Source organism: Netta rufina (genome assembly GCF_964035555.1).
Source record: "Netta rufina genome assembly, chromosome: 6".
Lineage (NCBI taxonomy): Eukaryota > Metazoa > Chordata > Aves > Anseriformes > Anatidae > Netta > Netta rufina.
In genome coordinates this window covers 36191201-36210874 of record NC_140129.1, presented here as the reverse complement: position 1 = coordinate 36210874, position 19674 = coordinate 36191201, and the positions used below count along the sequence as shown (strand labels likewise).

The following is a 19674-nucleotide window of genomic DNA, read 5'->3' as shown; positions in this document are numbered from 1 at the left end:
ATATATATGCATTGCATTTGTATCAGATCTGAAAGATGCTTTAACATGCCTCCCAGCATCGCGATTGTTTCAGCACTGATATTGAACATGAGTAGGATGAATATATCTCTTAAATGCACTAGTGAGTATGTGCCACGAGTCTTTGATTTCTTTAAACTTATTTACATTTTACTTGCCCTTGAGCAATGAATTTACTATGTCAGCATTGTCTTTTCTACTTTCACTTTGTCTGTCTTGTCCACTCACCTTAGCTTGATGTTTATTTTTCGTGCACGTGTATAGTCCATTGCACTAAATGCACGAACTGCCTGGAGTGCAGGATTTTCCAGATAGTGTGCCTTTGTAAGATGCACCCTTTGTAGCACTGTCAGGTCTGCGATATTCCCTGGCTTAAAACTGGCTTTAGACTTTCTTATTTGTTCCTTTTTTTTTTTTTTTTTTTTTTTTTTAAGTCAAACACCCTTTCACATGCATACCATTTGCAGATGACTGTAGGATTGTGTTAGACTTTACCAAAGTCTTTAGCTCCCTATGTAGGTAGCCCTACCTCTCTCAGCAGTTGTGTTTCTTCTACCTTTGAAGCTCTTATACAAAATATTGCTCACATCAAGTGACTGGACTTGCCATTATCTGCTCTTGTCTGACTCTGACCAAATCCGTACAGTTAAAAAAAAATGTTGAAAAAACATATATGAGTCACTTAGATTTCCTAACTGAAACCATGATGGCAGACATGGAAGGACTCAGGAACCGCAGGCTATTTAATAAGGCTATTTATTAAAAAGGCTATTTATATCATGGCAAACTCCTCGTTATTGGGGCACCTTGTTCAGAAAACAGTGTCCACGACTTCAAATCTCTCGGACACAGCTGAGCTGGATAAATGACTTGGTGCACCTGACAGAGCCGCAGAGGAACATTTCTGATGTCCCACCTGCCAAACACGTCTGTCCCCAAATTGCCTCGTCAACTTTATGCTTTGGTATGATGTTCTTGGACATGAAGCTGAAATGCCCTACTTTTTTTTTTTTTTTTTTTTTTTTTTTTTTTTGGTGCGAAAGATTTGACCTTTGTCAATGAAGGTATCAGGACAGCTACAACAGAGGGATTGGTGGGATCTATCAAAATGAAAGATCTTAGTCGGATTGAATTCCCTTTTCTTGGCTTAACACCATGTCAAGGGGACACCATATTCAGGATGTGTGCTGGCAAGCCAGAGCCAGCATACTCAGAAGTCTCTGCAGTGTAGTCTAGGAAGTCTTCATACACCTTAGTTTTAGCAGGGAAACAATGATATTTCACTGTTTTAAAAAAGTGAAATATCATTTTGTGTCACTCTGACACTATGTTTGGATATGAGAGAAAACTTTTTTTTTTTCTTTTTCTTTTTTTCCCCCCTAAATCTTGAGACCATGATGTATCTGAAACATCCCTTTCACCAAGACAAAAGTTACTTGATGCCATATTAATAGATATATTATGATTTTTATAGATAGCACGTGATCAGAACATTTCTGGAGAGCCTGCTAAAGTAGCCTAAAATACTGATTCTTCAGATGGTGATGGTTAGAATGACAGAAATCCAAAAGCTGAGCTCGGTTCTGTCTTGCTGAAGATAGTTTATCAGAATTTAAAATGGTATTAGATGTTTTGCATTATGTACTTCCAGGAGTGCATCCCATGAAAATACTCCACAGGTAAAAAAACTTTCAACTTGAGTAACAGGCAATATGCATATATACCTTATGAATATATATATGTAACTTGCAGTTGAGGATGGGCCAGTTTGGGCCCCCTGTTTGCCTAGGTTATCCAAATGAGAGCATGGATAAGAATTACAAGAATGCTAAAATCTGTGTTTATCTGAAAGTAAAGAACATGAACCTCTCCTGGCCACTTAGCACATCCCTGTTCTGCTCCCCACCCTTCCGTGCCAATAAACACAGTGAAGCATTTTTGTGAGGTTTCTTCCTACATCCTTGCTCTCCTCCCAAGTTTCTCAGCCCCAGTTGACCCTCCCCAGGGGGGCTGCCCCAGCTCTGCTCCCCTTATTCCTCTCCTGCTCCCTGGCTGTGCAGAGGCAACAGGCACACAGTGCAGAAGCATTTCAGAAGACCATGGAAAAGCTCTGGAGAGGATGTGGCCATGCCACCTAGCAATGGGGCTGAGATAGGTGTAGAAATCCTGCCTTAGAAGAAGTAACCAGTGGCATCTTGTGGACCAGGGGAGGAGGCAAGTTGTCATATGCTTGGCTGGAGTTAGCCGATCCACAGATTTCTGATTTTACATTGCACCATAATGCGTAATGTATGAAAAGATAAATATTTTCCATTCAGCAACATCTTGCTGTATTTTCATCTAACTCTATAATTTTAATTATAAAGTGAACATAACCTGTATCAAATTACGATTTTGTTAACATATTGAATGAGGACAAGAAAAATAAATACCAGATTTTATACTGTACAGGCACATGAAGGTATAGTAAAAAAATCTGGTTTCCTTGACCACATTGTCATAATATGCATATATAACTGCTTATTGAATCCAGGCTGTGTAGACAACAGAAAGAACACTGGCTCCATACCATCACAATGCTTGCCCACAACAAAGAGGAGGAAAGAACAGGCTCTTTCATTGTGTGTGTCTAAGTATTACCGACATAAGGGCTAAAAACATTACCTCTGTCTGAAGTGTATCTATATATCCATGCATAAGTTATTAAGTGGGCTCCCTGAGCACAGTTGCTGAAAATATTAATATATTCAAATTATATTCTAGCTACTGCAAAAACAGTAGATCAGACAAATATATTAAAATCTCTTCAGACAAAAGAAGTCATGTTATTTATAAAGTTCCTCCCCCCCCTTACTGGAACACAAACCTTCATTGTATATAATATATGAGAATGCAAGATGATCCTTAGATGTCAAAATGTGGCTTAAAGTTTGAATGTAATCATAAAACAGTGACTCTAATGCTTGCCATAAACAAATTGTCACTGGTATTATGTAACTTAGGCTATTCACAAAGCATAAAAGAAGGGAAGAATAAAAGGTGGCTGCCAAACACCACGGGCCCAATCCAACGGTAGTGCCAAATTGCGCTGGCGGACTGGGAGTTGCGAACAGTGTGGAACCCAGTGCTTGGGCCTGGGCTTAAATTAGGGTGAGATAAAGGCTATTTAGTCAATTTAGACTGCAAGCAGCAACCGGTGTCTTCTGCAGCCTCCTCTGCTCTCTGTGTCCCAGAGATGAGGAAGCAGTAAAAGTCCCTGGATTGCTGCAGGACCTGGTTTTGTAGGGATGCAGCCATGGCTGGCCTACACCAGCGATGCAGCCCAAAATGCCCACGCCTCTTGGAGCAGGCTGGTGGCCTTGATCTGCTCGTGTTGTCCAGTGTGTTTGGTGCCTTGTCGCCGGGGTCACACCTTCTCCTGGACTCTAGGAGAGTTGGCACAGCAGCAGAAGGCCATAATTCAGGGCAGAAGATGTCTGCAAACAGCAACTAATCAGTCATAGGAACAGCAAAGTCATAGGCACTTTGCTTTAGCTCAGGTTTCAGGAGTAATTAATATGTCTGATATACACAGCTTTAAATGGTGCTAATGGCTCTGCTCAGGCCCTTGATAAACCACCAAACTAGACTGCTCACCCCTTTTTAATTTGATTTTCCCCCTTCCTTTTAAAAGTAAAATGACATTTTTTTTTTCACAGCCTGAAATAATTGTTTGAGCAGAGATACTGGTTTAACTCATTATGAATTATTAGTGGAAAAGTGGGTCTCAGAAGTATGTTACATCTGAAATATTTTTCGTCACTTGAACATGTGCCGTCCAGAACTGGCCCTATTCTACCAGGCACTGGGAACAAACACTTCACATTCACAGATGCTCCTAATTTGGTGTGGTTTGGAGTGTAATTTAGATCAAACGTATCCATGTAAATGAGTCAGGGTTTCTTAATTAGGTGCCTCTAAAGAAAAAACTTGGACCACATCAGTAGGTGTGGGTGTGGTGCCCACAGTACTGGAATCTTTCTATAGATGAAGCTTAGTTTTGTTCAGGCACACTGTAGGTTTTTCTTTCATTTTTTCTTTTTCTTTTTTTTTTTCTTTCTTTTTTTTTTTTTTTTTTCTAAAGCACAATAATAAATCTGCAGATGGCATAGACATAAAGACGCTACTTCAGAGGAGCTGTCTAAAACACTGTCTCTTTGGCAAATGCCTTAAAGTAGGTCATTCTGCTGTGATTTAGGTTTATATTTCATTGCCAGCTTTTTGTTCCCATTACAAGTAGGGTGCATTCCAGTCCACAGATTTGCTCTTCATTTTTTTTTCGGATTGGCTTTTATTTACAAGAATTTGTAGATCTTCATAAGAAAATGGCCAATATGCTGTCAGAAGTACTAATCATGCACTTGACCACAAAAAGAGATGTATGAAGGTGATAACCTGGAAATGTTAGAATGTAAAATAGCATTCTCTGAGAGCAAAAAATGTATTGATTCTCTTAACACAGTGATTGAAATGATTGTTGCATCTTTTCCAATGTGTGAAAAATGATTTGGTCTAATGTCATTTCAGAAGTCGCACAAAACGGAGGCATCCATTGCCCTAGTTGCTCAGGTATTTGCTTTTTCTGTTTATATATTTCCCACTGAAAAGCATGTTTTTTTTATAGCTTATGAAAAAAGTAGAAATCAAATCATCAGGGTCTGTTTTCCCATCAAAGTGCTGGGGGATTTACATGCCAAACTCCCACTAGCCTTAATGAATTACCTGCATAAATTCCCTTTCAATCGATAGTAGAATAGATCCTATTGTGTTATATTAATTATTTTGCACAGAACACTGACATTTTGGCATTAAAGCCTTTTTTTTTTTAAGTTCCAATGAATATCTTAAGAAACTTCAAGCCTATTATTTATTTCACAGCTTTATTTTGAGAAAAATCCTGTATCTTTAGTTAGAAAAAAAAATAAAATAAAATGAAAAAGCACTGCAATTTACCCATTTATGACCTAGTTCTGGACATTAATGTGATAGGGCTCAATCTCTCAAAATAGAAAAATAAATAAATAAACACATAAATAAATAAATAAAAGGGGAGGGGGGTGAAAAAGCCCTTTTGTAATGAATTGAGCATTCTTAATTTTCAGCAACAAAAACCATTTGAGTTGAAAAGAACGCTCACCCCGAGCAATATTAAGAGGTTACAAAATCACATAAATTAACTCTGCCAGCGATATTTTGCTGAGGCTTGTGTGAGTGCAAACCAGAAGCAGGGCTCTCACATGGTCTTTATTAACCGAAGAGCACTTAGCAGTAACTGGCCTTCCCCGGGATGTGTTGTCCATATGCAGGCGTGCGCAGGGTGTGCATATGGCCAAACGCTGGGAGACGCGGAGGGGCTGGGGGGAGCTGCAAGGACGCGGAGAGTGGAAGTGAGAAGTGTTCGCTCTGTAGTCATGGGCAAGTGCCCTACCCTCTTCATTCCTCACTTTCTCCATCTACGCAACTGGGATAATAAAACTTACTGACCTGAAAAAGGAAGTTCTGAGATTTAATTAATGTTTGAAAAGCTTTTTGAGATCGTTTGATACTGAGTAATGTGGAGTGAACAATGGCAGCTCTTTGAAACAGGGGCTCTATCTCTCCGTATTTGTGTACTGCACCTAGCACAATGGTGCCGTACAGCCACAGAGTCAACCATATCATAAATATTTAAATTAAAACTATGTTAATTATTTTTATCGTTCTGTTATTTGCTGATACACCAGTGCAGTACATTTTGAAGCTTGGTAGCATTGAAAAGTACCAAGCGTAATTATTTGCCTGATTGTTATGAAAATCAGGGTTTATACTTTAAATACGGTTCGTGAAAATAGGAAGCACAGGTGAAAATGCACTTTTAAATCCTCATTATTTTTCTCTTTAAAGCCACTAAGCTGTAATGTACTCTTCAGGGAATGGGTGAACTTTGCAAACACTCTTATTCCACGGGAAGGAGAAAGCATGACTGCAGAAACCTCTGCAGCAGACACCTTCCCACATGTGAACACAAAGAAAATGCATAAAGGTGCTCCAGGAAGACTGGATTTCATTTGTGCCTTTAATTCAATAATTGTTATTACTCCTGTCCCGTGCACACTGGGGCTTGGTGCACGTTTGCTTGTGTCCCCAATTCACAAGGGGAGAGTTTAGTAGTCCACTGTGCACTTCAGCAAAGAGAAATAGGCTTCTCTCTTCTCTTTTCCCCCAGAATGAACCCCAGGAAGCTGCAGTAAATGGGACAAGCGTTGGCCTCAGTCCAGCCCTTTCTGAATCTTTCTTATAGCTGAAACAGAGAAAAGCATGTGTGCAAGAGCATATCTTAATATACATTTGCTCTTCTCAAGCTAGAAAGAGATCAATTTGCTTCATGTAGATCTTTAAATGGCAGTTGGGGTGCCTGAGTGCCTCCCTGCCCTGGCCAGCCACCCACTTGCTCTGCTGAGAGGACATTTCTCCTCTTCGCATCTCCAGTAGCTGCTCCCTAAGCGTGTGAACAAGGCTCAGCTTTTCTCCCTGCTGCTGTCCTGTAGCTGAAGAGCAAGAGCAGTTCATGAGCTGCCTGACTCTAAAGAAAGATCCAATTCAGGACATAATTTCAGGAAACATTCTTTGCTTCTCAGGAAACATTCCTTGTTTCTCATGCCTTCATTTAAGAACTATGTAATTCTGCACATGCCTGAATCTGGGCATTTGTCTGGGAGCAAAATCTAAATGCCCATCGCACGCTTTGGGTCATAGTCTCTCACAAGTTCTTTGAGGTTCCCCACATAGAAATTTGTTGCATAGACCTTCCATTCTGGGTCTTGCTTTTTCTTTTAAATAATTTTTAGCTGGTTTATTAATCTTCTATTTCTATTTAATATAAGTCTCGTACAGTTCTTAATGTAATCTGTTCTTCTGCCATGTGGAGGAAGGGTTCTCCCGAGCCTAGGTTTAACATATAAGACTGCTTGAAACTGCTGATATGACACATAGTTTAGTAAGTGAAAATCACATATGTTTGCTACAGCTTTCCTCCACCACTTAAAAAAAAAAAAAAAAAAAAATTTGCAGACATCCCCTGGTTAGCATTACTGGCTGCCATGCTGTAACTTTATTTTCTGATTTACCCTCAGAACTCTGGGTACTGCTGCTGGACTTGTCATCACATTGTCATCGCTGCCTGGTGTGCAGGCTATTGTGGGCTTCTGTCTATGCATGGCTTTTTCTTGTTTTCCCCCAATCTTTAATAGGTAGAAATAAGTCTGTGTAGTTGCACATAGCTTGCAAAAAAAGCCTGTGCTCTGCAGAATGAAGCTGCCATGCGTTGCAAGCTTTGAGGGATGTGTGTGCTTCAGTTGTTCAGCTGGGATGCTTTCTCTGGTCATGGAGCAATGGACACGGGGGGAAGACAGCTAAAGCATGAATCTTGGAATAGTTACTACTTTTCTTAGATAGTATATTGCAGTTAGTGGTTATATCTTGGATAATTAGTTGTAGTCTTGATGAGGAGCTTATTTGCAGCAAAGTGGATACAAGCAGTTACGAGTGATGAATTCTGGGGGGAAGGCAGTCAGAAAGGAAATCACCATTTTCTCTCCAGAAGTGCAGAAAGCCCTGATGACATCTGAAAATGTCTTGCTGCACAGGAAAAATGGAGCAAAACAAAAATGGAGCTTCTTGGATTCAAAGGTGAATCAAAAGGAATTGGCTTCTGCCCGGACAAGGCAGCCAGATAGGCCACAGTAACAGATCCACGTGATAGACCAAGAGGCAACTGCAGAGCTCCCCAGACAACTTGCCTGAAGTGCCTGCCAAGGAGGCAGATGCTGCTGCTGGAAGAATATCTTCCACAGTTGGGCATCTGGGTTCAGTGCTTTCCACGTAAGGGAGAGAGGCGGTAGCATCAGGCTGGCCCCGTCTTCCCGTTTAATTATTTCAACATCCATTTCATACTTTGGTAAATAACACGTATTATCCTGCTTTTGTGCGGGAAAATAATAAGCATGAGAGGGCCTTTTGCCTGCAGTGCATCCCCTTGCAGGGATGTCTACACGGATGGGTACGTGCAGACCCGAGCTTGGCTGCCCTGTGCTCCAGCCTGGTCAGATGTGAGACAGCTCGGGTCTGGGAGCCGCAGAGCTGCCTCGCGGTGGCACGGAGCTCAACCTAATAAGCAGAGCAGGCTGAGATTCATTAATTTAACATTAATAAGCACAGCTTATTAGCTCAGGCACAGCGCTGGATAATGCAGGCACACAGCTTCTGGAGCAGAGCTGTGGCTGCCCGCGCCAGCTCAGAGCATGGCGCAGGGGACACAGCCAGGGTGCCGGCAGCCTCCTCACCCCCACTGCCTCTTGCACTGGGGATGGGGAAAAAAAAAAAGAAGATTTTGTGCTTCTGCAGAGGCCTCTGTTAAAAAAACAAACAAACAAACAAAAAAAACACCAAAACAACAACAACAACAACAAAAACCCGGAACATACCAAAAAAGAAAAACCAAACCAAAACCAAAAAACAGAAACAAAACACCAAACCCTCCAGGTTTTTTTTTGACTGTACTGCTGGCTTATGTCAAGTCTTTAATTCATTTTTTAATTCATAACCCCTTGTGCCTCAGTTTCCCAACGTGTCCATAACAGCTACCTGAAGATGCTGCTGTGAAAGCAGGTAAGGTGCTGATCATAAAATGGGAAAAAGAGGGAAGTCCTCCTTCTGGCTTGCTTGGATTAGATTTGTGTGAGTGAATTATTGGCCACAAATACTGACTTACTGGGCAGGGATGGGTTGCTCTCTGTTCACATTTGTGCACAGAGCCAGAGCAAGGTTTCTGCATCGTCTGATGGCCTGTGTGTGCCTGCAAAACGGGACCAGAAGGGTCTGTCACTTTTATCTGGTAACTGCGTTGAGCTCATTCGTAATAAGTAACAGGAGGGGCTGCAGTCCTGAGGAAGTGTGGCTCTGTTTTCACAAATGCATGCAACATAAACATATGGACTAATACAGCAGGTAAATGCTGTCTAAACATCCACAGGTAGGACAGGCTGTTTTCTGTAGCCCTTTATTTAAGAAAATCCTTACTCATTTTTTGTTTGTTTGTTTGTTTCCTTCTTTCATATATAAGATATTTGTTCGAATAGCTCATCTTCAGGAAGAGGTATTAAAAACCTAATAGTTGGGCCCAATTATTTTCAGCCTGGATCCTAATAAAACATTTTGTTATGGTATTAGATGGAAAGAGGTATGCGGTATTTCTGTTCAGCCCCTTATTTTGTCTCTTCTGTTTATGTATCATATGATAGTAGGAAAAATTTCATGAAAAGATGAATAGGGGACTTTTTCCATCAGATGCAAAATACTTAAAAGAACAGGTACTGCAACCCCAGGCTTTGCATTTAATCCCCCTCCTGTGGGCTTCATGCACTGCGCTGCGACTTCTTGCAACTTCAGAGGGCTTGGTTCAAGAAAGATATATGGCACCAGTGTTAATCCCTGCTGCCAGGCCTTTCTCACAGACTCTCTCATCAGCTGCTTTGTCTGGGTTTCTAAAGAAGGACCCTTCTGAAGTGCATTTCACATCGTTACGTGTGCTTGATCTGGACCCGCTCCTGCAGCCCGAAGCACTGCAGTGGGACCACGGAGCAGCCTCGCTGTACGTGGTGGTTTGGGATGAATGCAGCATTCTGGGAGAAGGCTGTTGAAGTCTCCAAGAGCAAATACAGAAACAGCAGTAATATGCCTGTAATGAAACCAGTCTTTTTTTTGTTTGTTTTTATTTTAAATATTTGGAGTCTTGAACTTGCCCTGGGCAAACTCGCTGGTTGAAGGCGGTGCCACAAGGTGCAGCTCTGTGGTGAGGCTGGCACACAGGGCACATTGCCCTCTTCTCCCTATGAAAAGACTCCCTAGAAATCTCCTTAAAACTGATAATTCTCCATTTTGTAATCTCTGCCAGATAATTTTGTTTCTTAGGTTAATTTAAACAAATGTGCATTGCCTATAGTTTCATAATGTAAACATTTTGTGACTAATAACTGTGTATGTATGCTTCTTTATTCTCTTTTATGGAGCCATGAGGCCATTCAGATTGGACCCTGGCTTCCCCACTGACAAGTCCAAGACAACGTACCAGCTTTTCCCTGTTTCTTGGTGTTTACAATATCTATTCTACTACTGCTTCCATACTGACAGAGCAAAGTCCTGTCCTTCCCTGGGGATGTGTTGGCATGACACAGAAGGCCGACCTTCTTCAGAGAGACTTAGAAGATTGCACCCGTAATGCTCAGACCTCCAAATGGCTTAAATATCACATCTTCCTGCCCTACGTCACTCTGTGCTACTGTTTTGCATCCATATAACTCTGGCTTCACCATGCACTTGGTAAGCACACACACAGTTATTTATACAGTACAGCCATCCTCCCACCACTTCTACAGAGTTGTAGTCAATCCAGGTATTGCAAATATATGTACAGTGAAATATTGCTATTTATTATCTCTATTTTTTCCACCCAAAACACCAGTCCTGGTCCAGGTTTCTTTGTTGTTCTATACATACACAGCAGGAAACAATTGCTGTCCCAAACAGATTATGCTTTAAAAAGCCAAGGCAGACAAAGGAAGCATTATCATCATTTTGTAAACAAGGAACCAAGGCACAGAGAGATTAAATGATTTACCCAAGGTCAAACCGAACATCCGGTCAAAGCCAAGAACAGAACCCAGGTCTCCAGAGTCTCAATCAAGTGATTTAACTATAAGATCAAAGACTTATTGTGTATACCTGATATCTTTCCCCTAAGACATGGTAACAAAACTTTCTTCAGGTTAGGATCAATGCCACATATGGTGCAGTAAATTTTGTATATGGCACAGGTCTTCTGACACTGTGTACCCACTTCTTGCACTCAGGTTCCTCCCAGGAAATAATTTCCCTTATTATTCCTCCATTGACAGTAATAAATTTTCATCTTTCTCTAGATAACCCACTAAAGGAGAGGATGCATGCACAGGGTACATCAGAGGAATACATAGAAAACTGTTTTTCTGCAAGGGCAAACTCAGTCCTTCTAGGGACTGTTTAAAATCTTTCCTTGCTTAATTAAATGGGGACATTCCCACAGCTATATGGACTTCATTTTGCCTTTTCAACTGGAAGCTGCACAATAAGATAAAGGATCTACATCTATTATGTGTACATGTCAGGAGAATGCAGCAGAAATGGTCAGTATAAAGGCATCATTCATTATAAGCTTGGAGTAGTCTTTTATTTGGAGTCATTATTATTCATTCATTATATCATTCCTGCGATGAAATACTTCTCTGTGTACAGGGACTGCATGGGGCCCTCAGTCCTGCTTAGCCCCTTCAATTTTAAGGGTTGTTTGGCTGAAAAGTGACTGTGGCAAAATGGCAGTAGTTATTCTCAACAGCAGGACAGCCAAGAGGGGAGGAACAGCACCCTAACCTTCATGTGCCCCGATCTTGTGGTCTGCCACTTCTGCACAGCAGCACAGCTCCAGGTTTGTTCCTGAGTGAGCATGTGGTCTATGTACTATTTAATGGTAATGCCACAAAACAGGAGAAGAAAACCCAAAGTGAACGTAAGATTGTGGGTTGACTTTGTGGGCTGACACCTCTTACAAACTGAACTCGAGGAGTGTGGAAACCACAGAGGAATTATCAGGTGGATCTGCACAGTGTCATTTCACTGTCTCTGTTGTATCTCAGCAGCATTAGGAGAGCAGAGGTGCACTTCCAAGTCACACATCACTATTTTTTAGACATTCTATGTCGTCTTAAGCTTCCTCAGGAGGTACAAGACCTCGTAATGTATTTTCCTAGGTAAGTGTTTTTCTGTCACTACATGCCTCAGCACATCATGAGAACCATAAAGCAAATTGAACATTACAGACCTGGATGGAGAAACATGGTGATCCAAAAGTCTGTGGCTGGAAAAAGTCAAACTTGCACACTGTAACATGCTGAATTTGCCATTTCAATACACCTGTTCATGGGTAATCCTGATGTGCCTAACTGCAGCAAAGAAAACAACTGTTCCATGTTCTAGTAGAGGAAAAATTTGGGCTTTCGCTTACAGACACTGATTTCTTGAGCAGAAATAGGATATGCATAGATGTCATAAATCATGCTTCATTTTGCCAAAGAATGTAATTATCTTTGGTATTTTGGATGACATTTGCAATAAGATTTGGACACCACACACACATTCCTTTTACAATTATCAATTATTTCATACTGGAGTTCTACTTACTTCTTTAGATGCTCGAAGAGGATTTTCATTGTGTCATAGTTTGGCCTAGGGAGCTTTTTTACCAGGGTCCTTATGGCTTTAATGCGAGTGGCATTGTCTGGGATTTCTAAAGGAAAAAAAAAAAGAAAAAAAAAAAGAGAGAAAAAATACTTTTAGTGCTATATTAGGATATTATGTTGCACAGTACTCTACCTGGTATCTTAACAAGAAAAGCCATCATTAATACGTGGTTAAAAACAGAATGTATCATACCTTCAGTCTTAACAGAGAGCAAGAGTAACTTACAATGATGAAAAAAAAATATCTCTGATTCTTAAGGACACATTTTCTGGTTCACAGAACTATATTTTTATGCTTTTCATTTATTGTATTAGACCATTGAAATGTCATCCTAAGCTTTAAGACCCCCGAGTAGTAAGAGACCCATATCTTAAATGGAATTTCACTTTGGAATTATGTTCATCCAATGATCCCACTTCTGTGCTGGATGCTCTTCCTATGTACTTCTTGTTGTCCTTTATTGTACATTGTACCCTATCAGATTGAGAACACAAAATGTTTTCCTATTCTTTTTACTCATGTTTTCTGGTGATCAATTTTTTCAAAAAGCTATTTCAGTGCAGTTATTTTCTAATACCTGTAGCATCTCACAGCTGTAATTTCTATAGGTGAAAATCTGTATTTCAAAGTTGCAATTAGTAATAAAAGAATGCAGAACTAAGGGCTTTAAACTGTCTTTTGAGGTGATAAGAACATTGCTATCCTTTCTTTTAAGATAAATCTTCCTGCTTTTTCATGATTCATAGTTTTGGGGAAAAGGTTTGACTGATTTTTGCATTGATTTGTATAAGATGTTGCAACTAAAGCAAAATCATGTACAACTGTGCTTTCATTTAGCTACAGATTAGATAAGGTGCCAGTAGGTCTGATGTAGGGAAAACATTTTGCTTGTTACATGCCCTAGATAACCTGAGAATTCTTTTCTGATCTAATAGTCTATGATTTAATTATCACCTATCATTCATTGTATAAGTTGCTTTTTAATATTCTTATTACCCTAGCACTACCTTAGGATTGAATCCTTGTAATTCAGTAGGTGCTACATAAGCATACATGGTGATAAGTGTCTTGATGCAAAGATTCCCACCCACTCCCACAAAAATAAATAAATAGAATAAAATAAAATAAAATAAATAAAATAAAAAATCAAGCAAAATTTTCCTACACTTGAACTGAATTTAAAAGCTAGAGTTATTAGTAGGATAGCATTCTTTCTTTCCTCAGCCCATATTCCTATTTCCTGTTGAGAATAATACTTCTTACATGCAGATATACATAGGTATTATCTATCATTAGAAGATTTATATGCATATATGAGAGACAAAAGCTCAAAGTAGTTAATGCATGAACTTTGCATAAGTATTATTTTCCAGTTAAAAAAAAATAAATAATATTTCACATGGATTTAGTTTATAGAAAGTTGTGCAATTGACAGTAGTTGTGATGAAGTTACACACAAATTAAGAGTACAATGTCCGTGTATTTTACTTTTGCTCTGGTTTGACATATAGCCTCAACTTCTGAACAGCACTAGTCCCCACAGTCTTGAAATCCAGTCATCCCTTGATTTTTCTGCCACAAGCCATTAGTACTAGTTATTTTTGTCCTATGGATGATATGTCCAAAACTGAAACTACAAATGAAAATGACTTGAAATGTGCAGAAGTGAATTTATTGTAAGAAACGAGGACAAATTCTGATGGCTATTTACTTGTGTGGCATGGTGTGTGCACATGCTGTGATATTGCCAGACAAGTTATATTTAGACTGGGGCTACCCTGGCTGTTGCTGACTGCAACTTTTCAAATAGAGCTACTCAACTTATTTTTTTTATTTTATTTTATTTTTTTTTCATTCATGAAAGTTCAATGGACCTCAGTAAGACTGAAACATCGATGTTGGGAAAAACTCAGCAAAAGGAAATCATAGGATCATAGACACATAGAATGATGGCTTGGCTTGGAAGGGACCTTAAAGCCCATCCAGTTCCACCTCCAGTGCCATGGGTGGGGATGTCACCCACTAGACCAGGTCACTGTTTGTCCATTACAGACTAGTTGTGTAGAAATTTAACACAGTAAAAGTTTATCATGCTCTTTTGAAGGAAGTATCTCTGCTCACTGTGCCAATTAACAAAGATATCAGCTTGGTAATTACCTTCCCAACAGAATCTCATTAGATATAATTGTCAAATAAATAAATAAAAAGTATTAATTTAAGAAGAAATTATTTAGTGAAAAAATGCCAGGGATATATAACTTCATTTTAGGGCCCAATGCACCAAAGCCACAGGTACTGACAGAGAAGAGAAGAGAGGTTTAGCTAGGTGCTAAAGTACAAAATCCACAGAAATCTCACATAAAATTATTTTGTGAATCAGCCTATTTGTTAATTGTTAGTCTATTGTAAAAGAAGAAAAACAGGCAACATGTGGTAACTTTAGTCAGCATTTCTGAACTGGGAATGATAAACACCTCTGCCTGGCTCTGGCATTTATCAGTACTGAGATATTATTACCACATCGAGTCACAGCATGGTTACTGTTATCATCAAAAAAAAAAAAAAAAAGAGCCAGCTAATCTTAATGGTTTGTAAAGCCGTTACCTGCACTGGTCTGACATTTATCATGATCATTTTACCACATGAGTCCTACATTGCAAAGGTATTTTATCTGGAAGGGACATCACTATGAATTATTATTTGCAGCTAGGTAGAAAATTGTATGTTGTAGATACCTTTTCTCATTATAAATCACAGTCACATTTCACCATTTCCCACACAAAGCTGCTGAGCCCAGGCTTTTTGCCATAACACTTATTCTTGCTCCCTTTTATAGTTCCATGAAAATATTGGGTACTCTTTCATTAAAATGGTTGATATTGTTGTGTTGTTGTTGTTGTTTTCCTCTTTTTTTTTTTTTTTTAAAAAAAAGCTATATACAGTTGATTTTCTTCTAGTATAAAAGAATTTGTTTTTCCACTTGAGAAAGTGAAAAGGATAAACTGTTCATTTTTTTATTAAAGATTACTCTCACTTCAGTTTTAGTGGCTGGGCTTGTCTTTACTCTTGACCTTGTTGATGGAATATTTAACAGATCAGATGCAAGATCTTATGTTTCAGTTGCAATACCTATGCATTTGCTTTCCTTCTGTAAAGCCTTGAGTCCCAATTTCATAGAAATTTTCTCCTTTCAGATTCCTAAGCAGGAAGATTTTTATTTATTTATTTATTTATTTTCCTGAGGTTGTCTCTTTACCATGCTCAAATGGAGGGAGAAAATCTTTAAACATGGGTTTGTATAAATAGCCATGGAGAAGGTATTGCCCTCTGTGCTGTGTTCTGAAGCCTAGCACTGCGCAATGCAAAGACAGGAAAACACTATGAACAGCTCTTAAATTTCCCTGCTATAACTGGGAAATGGAAGAAACCAATTCTGATAAAGTGAAATAATATTATATTTCATCATGCTCTTTTATTGTGAAAATTGATGAAAATTTCTGGAGAAGATTCCTATTTTGGAAAGTTAGACTTTCTTTCCCTGTGAAGATTTCAAAAGGAAAAATTTAGTCATAATCACATTTATAAAAGGAAGAATGAGAGGACATTTAATCCTTTTTGCATTTTCAGGCAAAATATGAAAGATGTAGGTGATAATTTCAGCAGATCAGGATACTCTGAAGTGAATCGCAGATGGTATTCTATGTAATATTTTCATAGAATGTATATTTAGAATTTGGGTTACTGTCTTTAAAAATAGGGCTGGCTCCCTTTAACAGCACAACACAGTGGAGATGCTCTCTTGTTTACATTTAAATGAAGAATGCATTGAAAAAACACTTAATATTATATAAGCGCTTTTGCAAATGAGCTTTGGATAAACATTTGAGCATAGAAGAAAACATGATGTGTCTGTAACATTAACAGTGGCTGGGTAAAAATGAATGAAGAAAGTAACCTTTAGCACTCATGTCCATAAAGAATACTTAAGCAAATCCCACTGAATCTTTCTTTTAATCATTAATTTTAAATGGACGTAGATGTTTACAACAAGCCACTTTGTTTCAGAACAGGAAGTCCAAGGTTTATCTCCAATAACTCACGTTAGCTCGGAAGGGATGTATGTCTCTAACCTGACATGCATTCATTATTTTGTAAGGTACTGGAGGCTGACCCGTGACCCTCCTCAGACCTGCTGCATTATTCATGTCTGACTTACTTTGTATAGTTTTACTATAGTTCCCATTTCCCTTTACCAGGCATTTCAGCTGCTTGTGCATGTTTAGTGTTAAATGGCATTTATGGCTCACATTAATGCCTAATTTTATCACGACCCATGGTTTCTTTTTATGCTGTCAAGTCTCACATCTGAACTGCTGAAAAAAACAATGATTTATGATTCTGCATAAAATATCAAACTATTGATCTCTCACCTAATCTATTTTTGGTCTTAATAGTATGATTTTCTTGTTTTCTTACACGGCTCTTCTCACCTTGTTTTGCATTTTTGGATAAGATTTCTGCTGTGGTTAAAACGTCATACACTGTTGCTACAGCAAAAAGCTGTCTGCCAAGAGTTTCTCCAACATTTCACGACTGATTCAGCTACCGAGAAAAAGACAGGCCTTGTTTGGGGCTGTTTTTGGTTTCTTTCTTTCTTTCTCTCTCTTCTCTCTTTTATTTTTTTAATCGGAACTGAGTGGGTTAGGTGGATTTTCGAGTGCTAATGAAATTGTGAGACTTATGGCGCTGGCTACAGCCAGCCGTAGTGTGGGCAGACGCTCTGTGAGCTTCCCCACTGTGCTGCTGTGCAAGCATCCCCGCTGTTATGTTTGCTATAGTTTTAATGTCTGTGAAAAATTCCTGATGCAACTAAATTATGTTCTGCCCTCTTGTTTGTATAAATAAACACCCGACTTAGCCAATTCATCTCGCTCCTGCCCATTTTAGAAGCTGGCCCTGCCACACAATGCTTAACCCTAGTCCTTGATAGCTTTGGTGTTATCAGGAAATGAAAATTTACTTAAAAGACAGTGCACTTCGGGCTTGATTTTTTATTTTATTTTATTTAGGGGTGTCGACTGCCCCAAAGTCTGCTTTCATTTGCTAAGTCTTCATATTCTGGAAGTCATGCTGGGTAAAATACATGGATATTTATGTTCATATATATGTATATGCGTATATATAAATTATCCGTATCACTTTCAATGTCAGGATATTTTAATGCTACTCTATGCAACATAAAAGTCCCAATTTTAATCACTTGCAGCACACTGGCAATTGTCTCATGAAGATACATTGTAAAATATTTTCTTGCTTTAAAAAAAAATCTATAAAAAGTATTCAAACTAACTAATGTTTGCTATAAGGAAAATAACCAATTTGTGATCCAAATTGATTTTACTTTTGATTAATGCCTCAGAACTAGATGTTGCAAAAGAAAATGAGAATTGCAAAAGACCTCTCTATATGGGCAATTGATAAATTCATCCTATGCCATATAAAGTAGAGTTTGCAATGAATATTCATACAACTTTTGCAATCCATTAGCAAGACCCAGGACAATGAGTCTGCAACTCAGTCCCATTTAACAAAAATATATGTGGAATTAATGGGAAAAAGCAGCACTTAAAAAAGTTAAACTTTAATGGATCAAACTCCAGGTGCTGGAGTTTGAGGGAAATAACCAATAATAGTCATTTTTTACATATTTGATGGGACTGATTATGCAATGTGCAACTCTAAATGGCTTATAGCACATTGTAGCATGGTTCCATCCCATTGGCTACAGTAGGGTGCAGGCAGATGGATGACAGTGACAAGGAGAGAAGTGCTTTTGCTTAGCCGTGCGTTAAGATGCCATCCAGAAGCTCTGTGCACTGCAGACACTTCATTAGGATGCCAGGATAATGGTAAACTACCACTCAGAGTGACACCCCATTTCCTGCTTACTGAGCTCTCCAACCTCGGCAGATGTCAACAATCTCACAGTGCTACAGAGCAGACCTAACTTTCCAGGCACTTTGACTCCAATTTTTTTCCCTTAACAGTGCCATACATTACATGCAATATGTAACAGCAAGTACCAAACAGAAAACAAAATTTGCTGCCCTAATTATAACAAAGCGGCATCTGACTTAGGTACTGCATGCCCGGCGTACATACAACCAGTTAGGCAGCATAAAAGAGGAATGATCTTTGTCAGTCAATTTTTGGGGGTTAATTAGACTTAGGACTTTGATGGCTAATGGCTCGTCTGATCCCAACTGGAGTGATTGTGCTTCGCTGCTAACTTCTACCAAGCGTCGGAAAAAAATGTGCCGAGCTCTTTCCCGGTATTTCGCCGTGCGTGGGGTTTTCTGCACAGAAAGAGCAGACTTGAGCATCTGGCCGGTGTGATATTTTCTCTGCAAATGCACAACTCGAGGCCGTAACGCACCTCCCCAGCAGCAGTTAGAGCCAGCAGAGAGACGGCACTGCGATGCTTAACCTGCGCTCCTTTCCAGGGAAACACAAATAGTTGCTCACACTTCTAAAAATTGCTTTCGGATACACAAACAGCAGCTGTAAGGTCACAAATCCTAATTTAATTTAATTTCTTGAACCGATTGGGGTGTCTTTATGTAATTTTTGAAATTGGGAATCCTGTTTATTTTATATGCAGGTTTTTTCCTTCCCTTCTTTTGGCAATGGGTGCTCTGCAAAAGGTGCCCATCCCTATCACAGTGATGGCCCATCACTACTTTGGCTACACAGAGGGGTGGAAACATGGCAGGGCACCATACTGAGGATGGGTTTTGGTTGGGGTCCCTTGGCCCTCACCTCTGCCTGTTGGGGACCTGGCAATAATCAGCAATTCAGGACAGAAAGAAACTGCAGGAGGCTGGAGGGATGCATAGGGATGGGGGAGCAGTGCCTTTCGCCCATCTCGTCTCGCACAAAAATTGAGATGCTAAGTGGGAACCTTCGCAGAATGATCGCAAGGACGGGGCCTTATCCTGTAATATTTATTCAGCTGTTGTTCATTTTCCCTGGGCAGAATTCCCACCGACCGCACTCCCACTTCGCTCCCTGTGACCAGCGCCTTTGGCACTGCCAGCGAGAGGTGGGATCGGGCCCTCGTCAGCACTCCAGGAGGGATCCCCCAAACAGTGAAAACTGGGGATGTATGTTAGGTGGCTAAGGTGTGAAATGGCATGCTTAAAACGAGACTTTTAAAATATGTTGAGAATAATTTCGTGAATATTCATTCCGGTATTTTTGCTCCGCTCTGCCTAACCTCTGGTATATTTACCTCCAGCAAAAGAGGGA

General features: G+C 39.6%; 1 protein-coding gene across 1 annotated transcript in view; it reads right to left on the bottom strand.

The window, feature by feature from the left end:
* ARHGAP15 (Rho GTPase activating protein 15) overlaps positions 1–19674 on the bottom strand; it is a gene marked incomplete at its 3' end in the record, with an annotated part of 333310 nt that overhangs the window by 10952 nt on the left and 302684 nt on the right. Inside the window, exon 13 of the mRNA XM_084289199.1 lies at positions 12307–12412. Within this exon, the coding sequence (XP_084145325.1) occupies positions 12307–12412 (106 nt within the window). The remainder of the gene's footprint in view (positions 1–12306; positions 12413–19674) is intronic.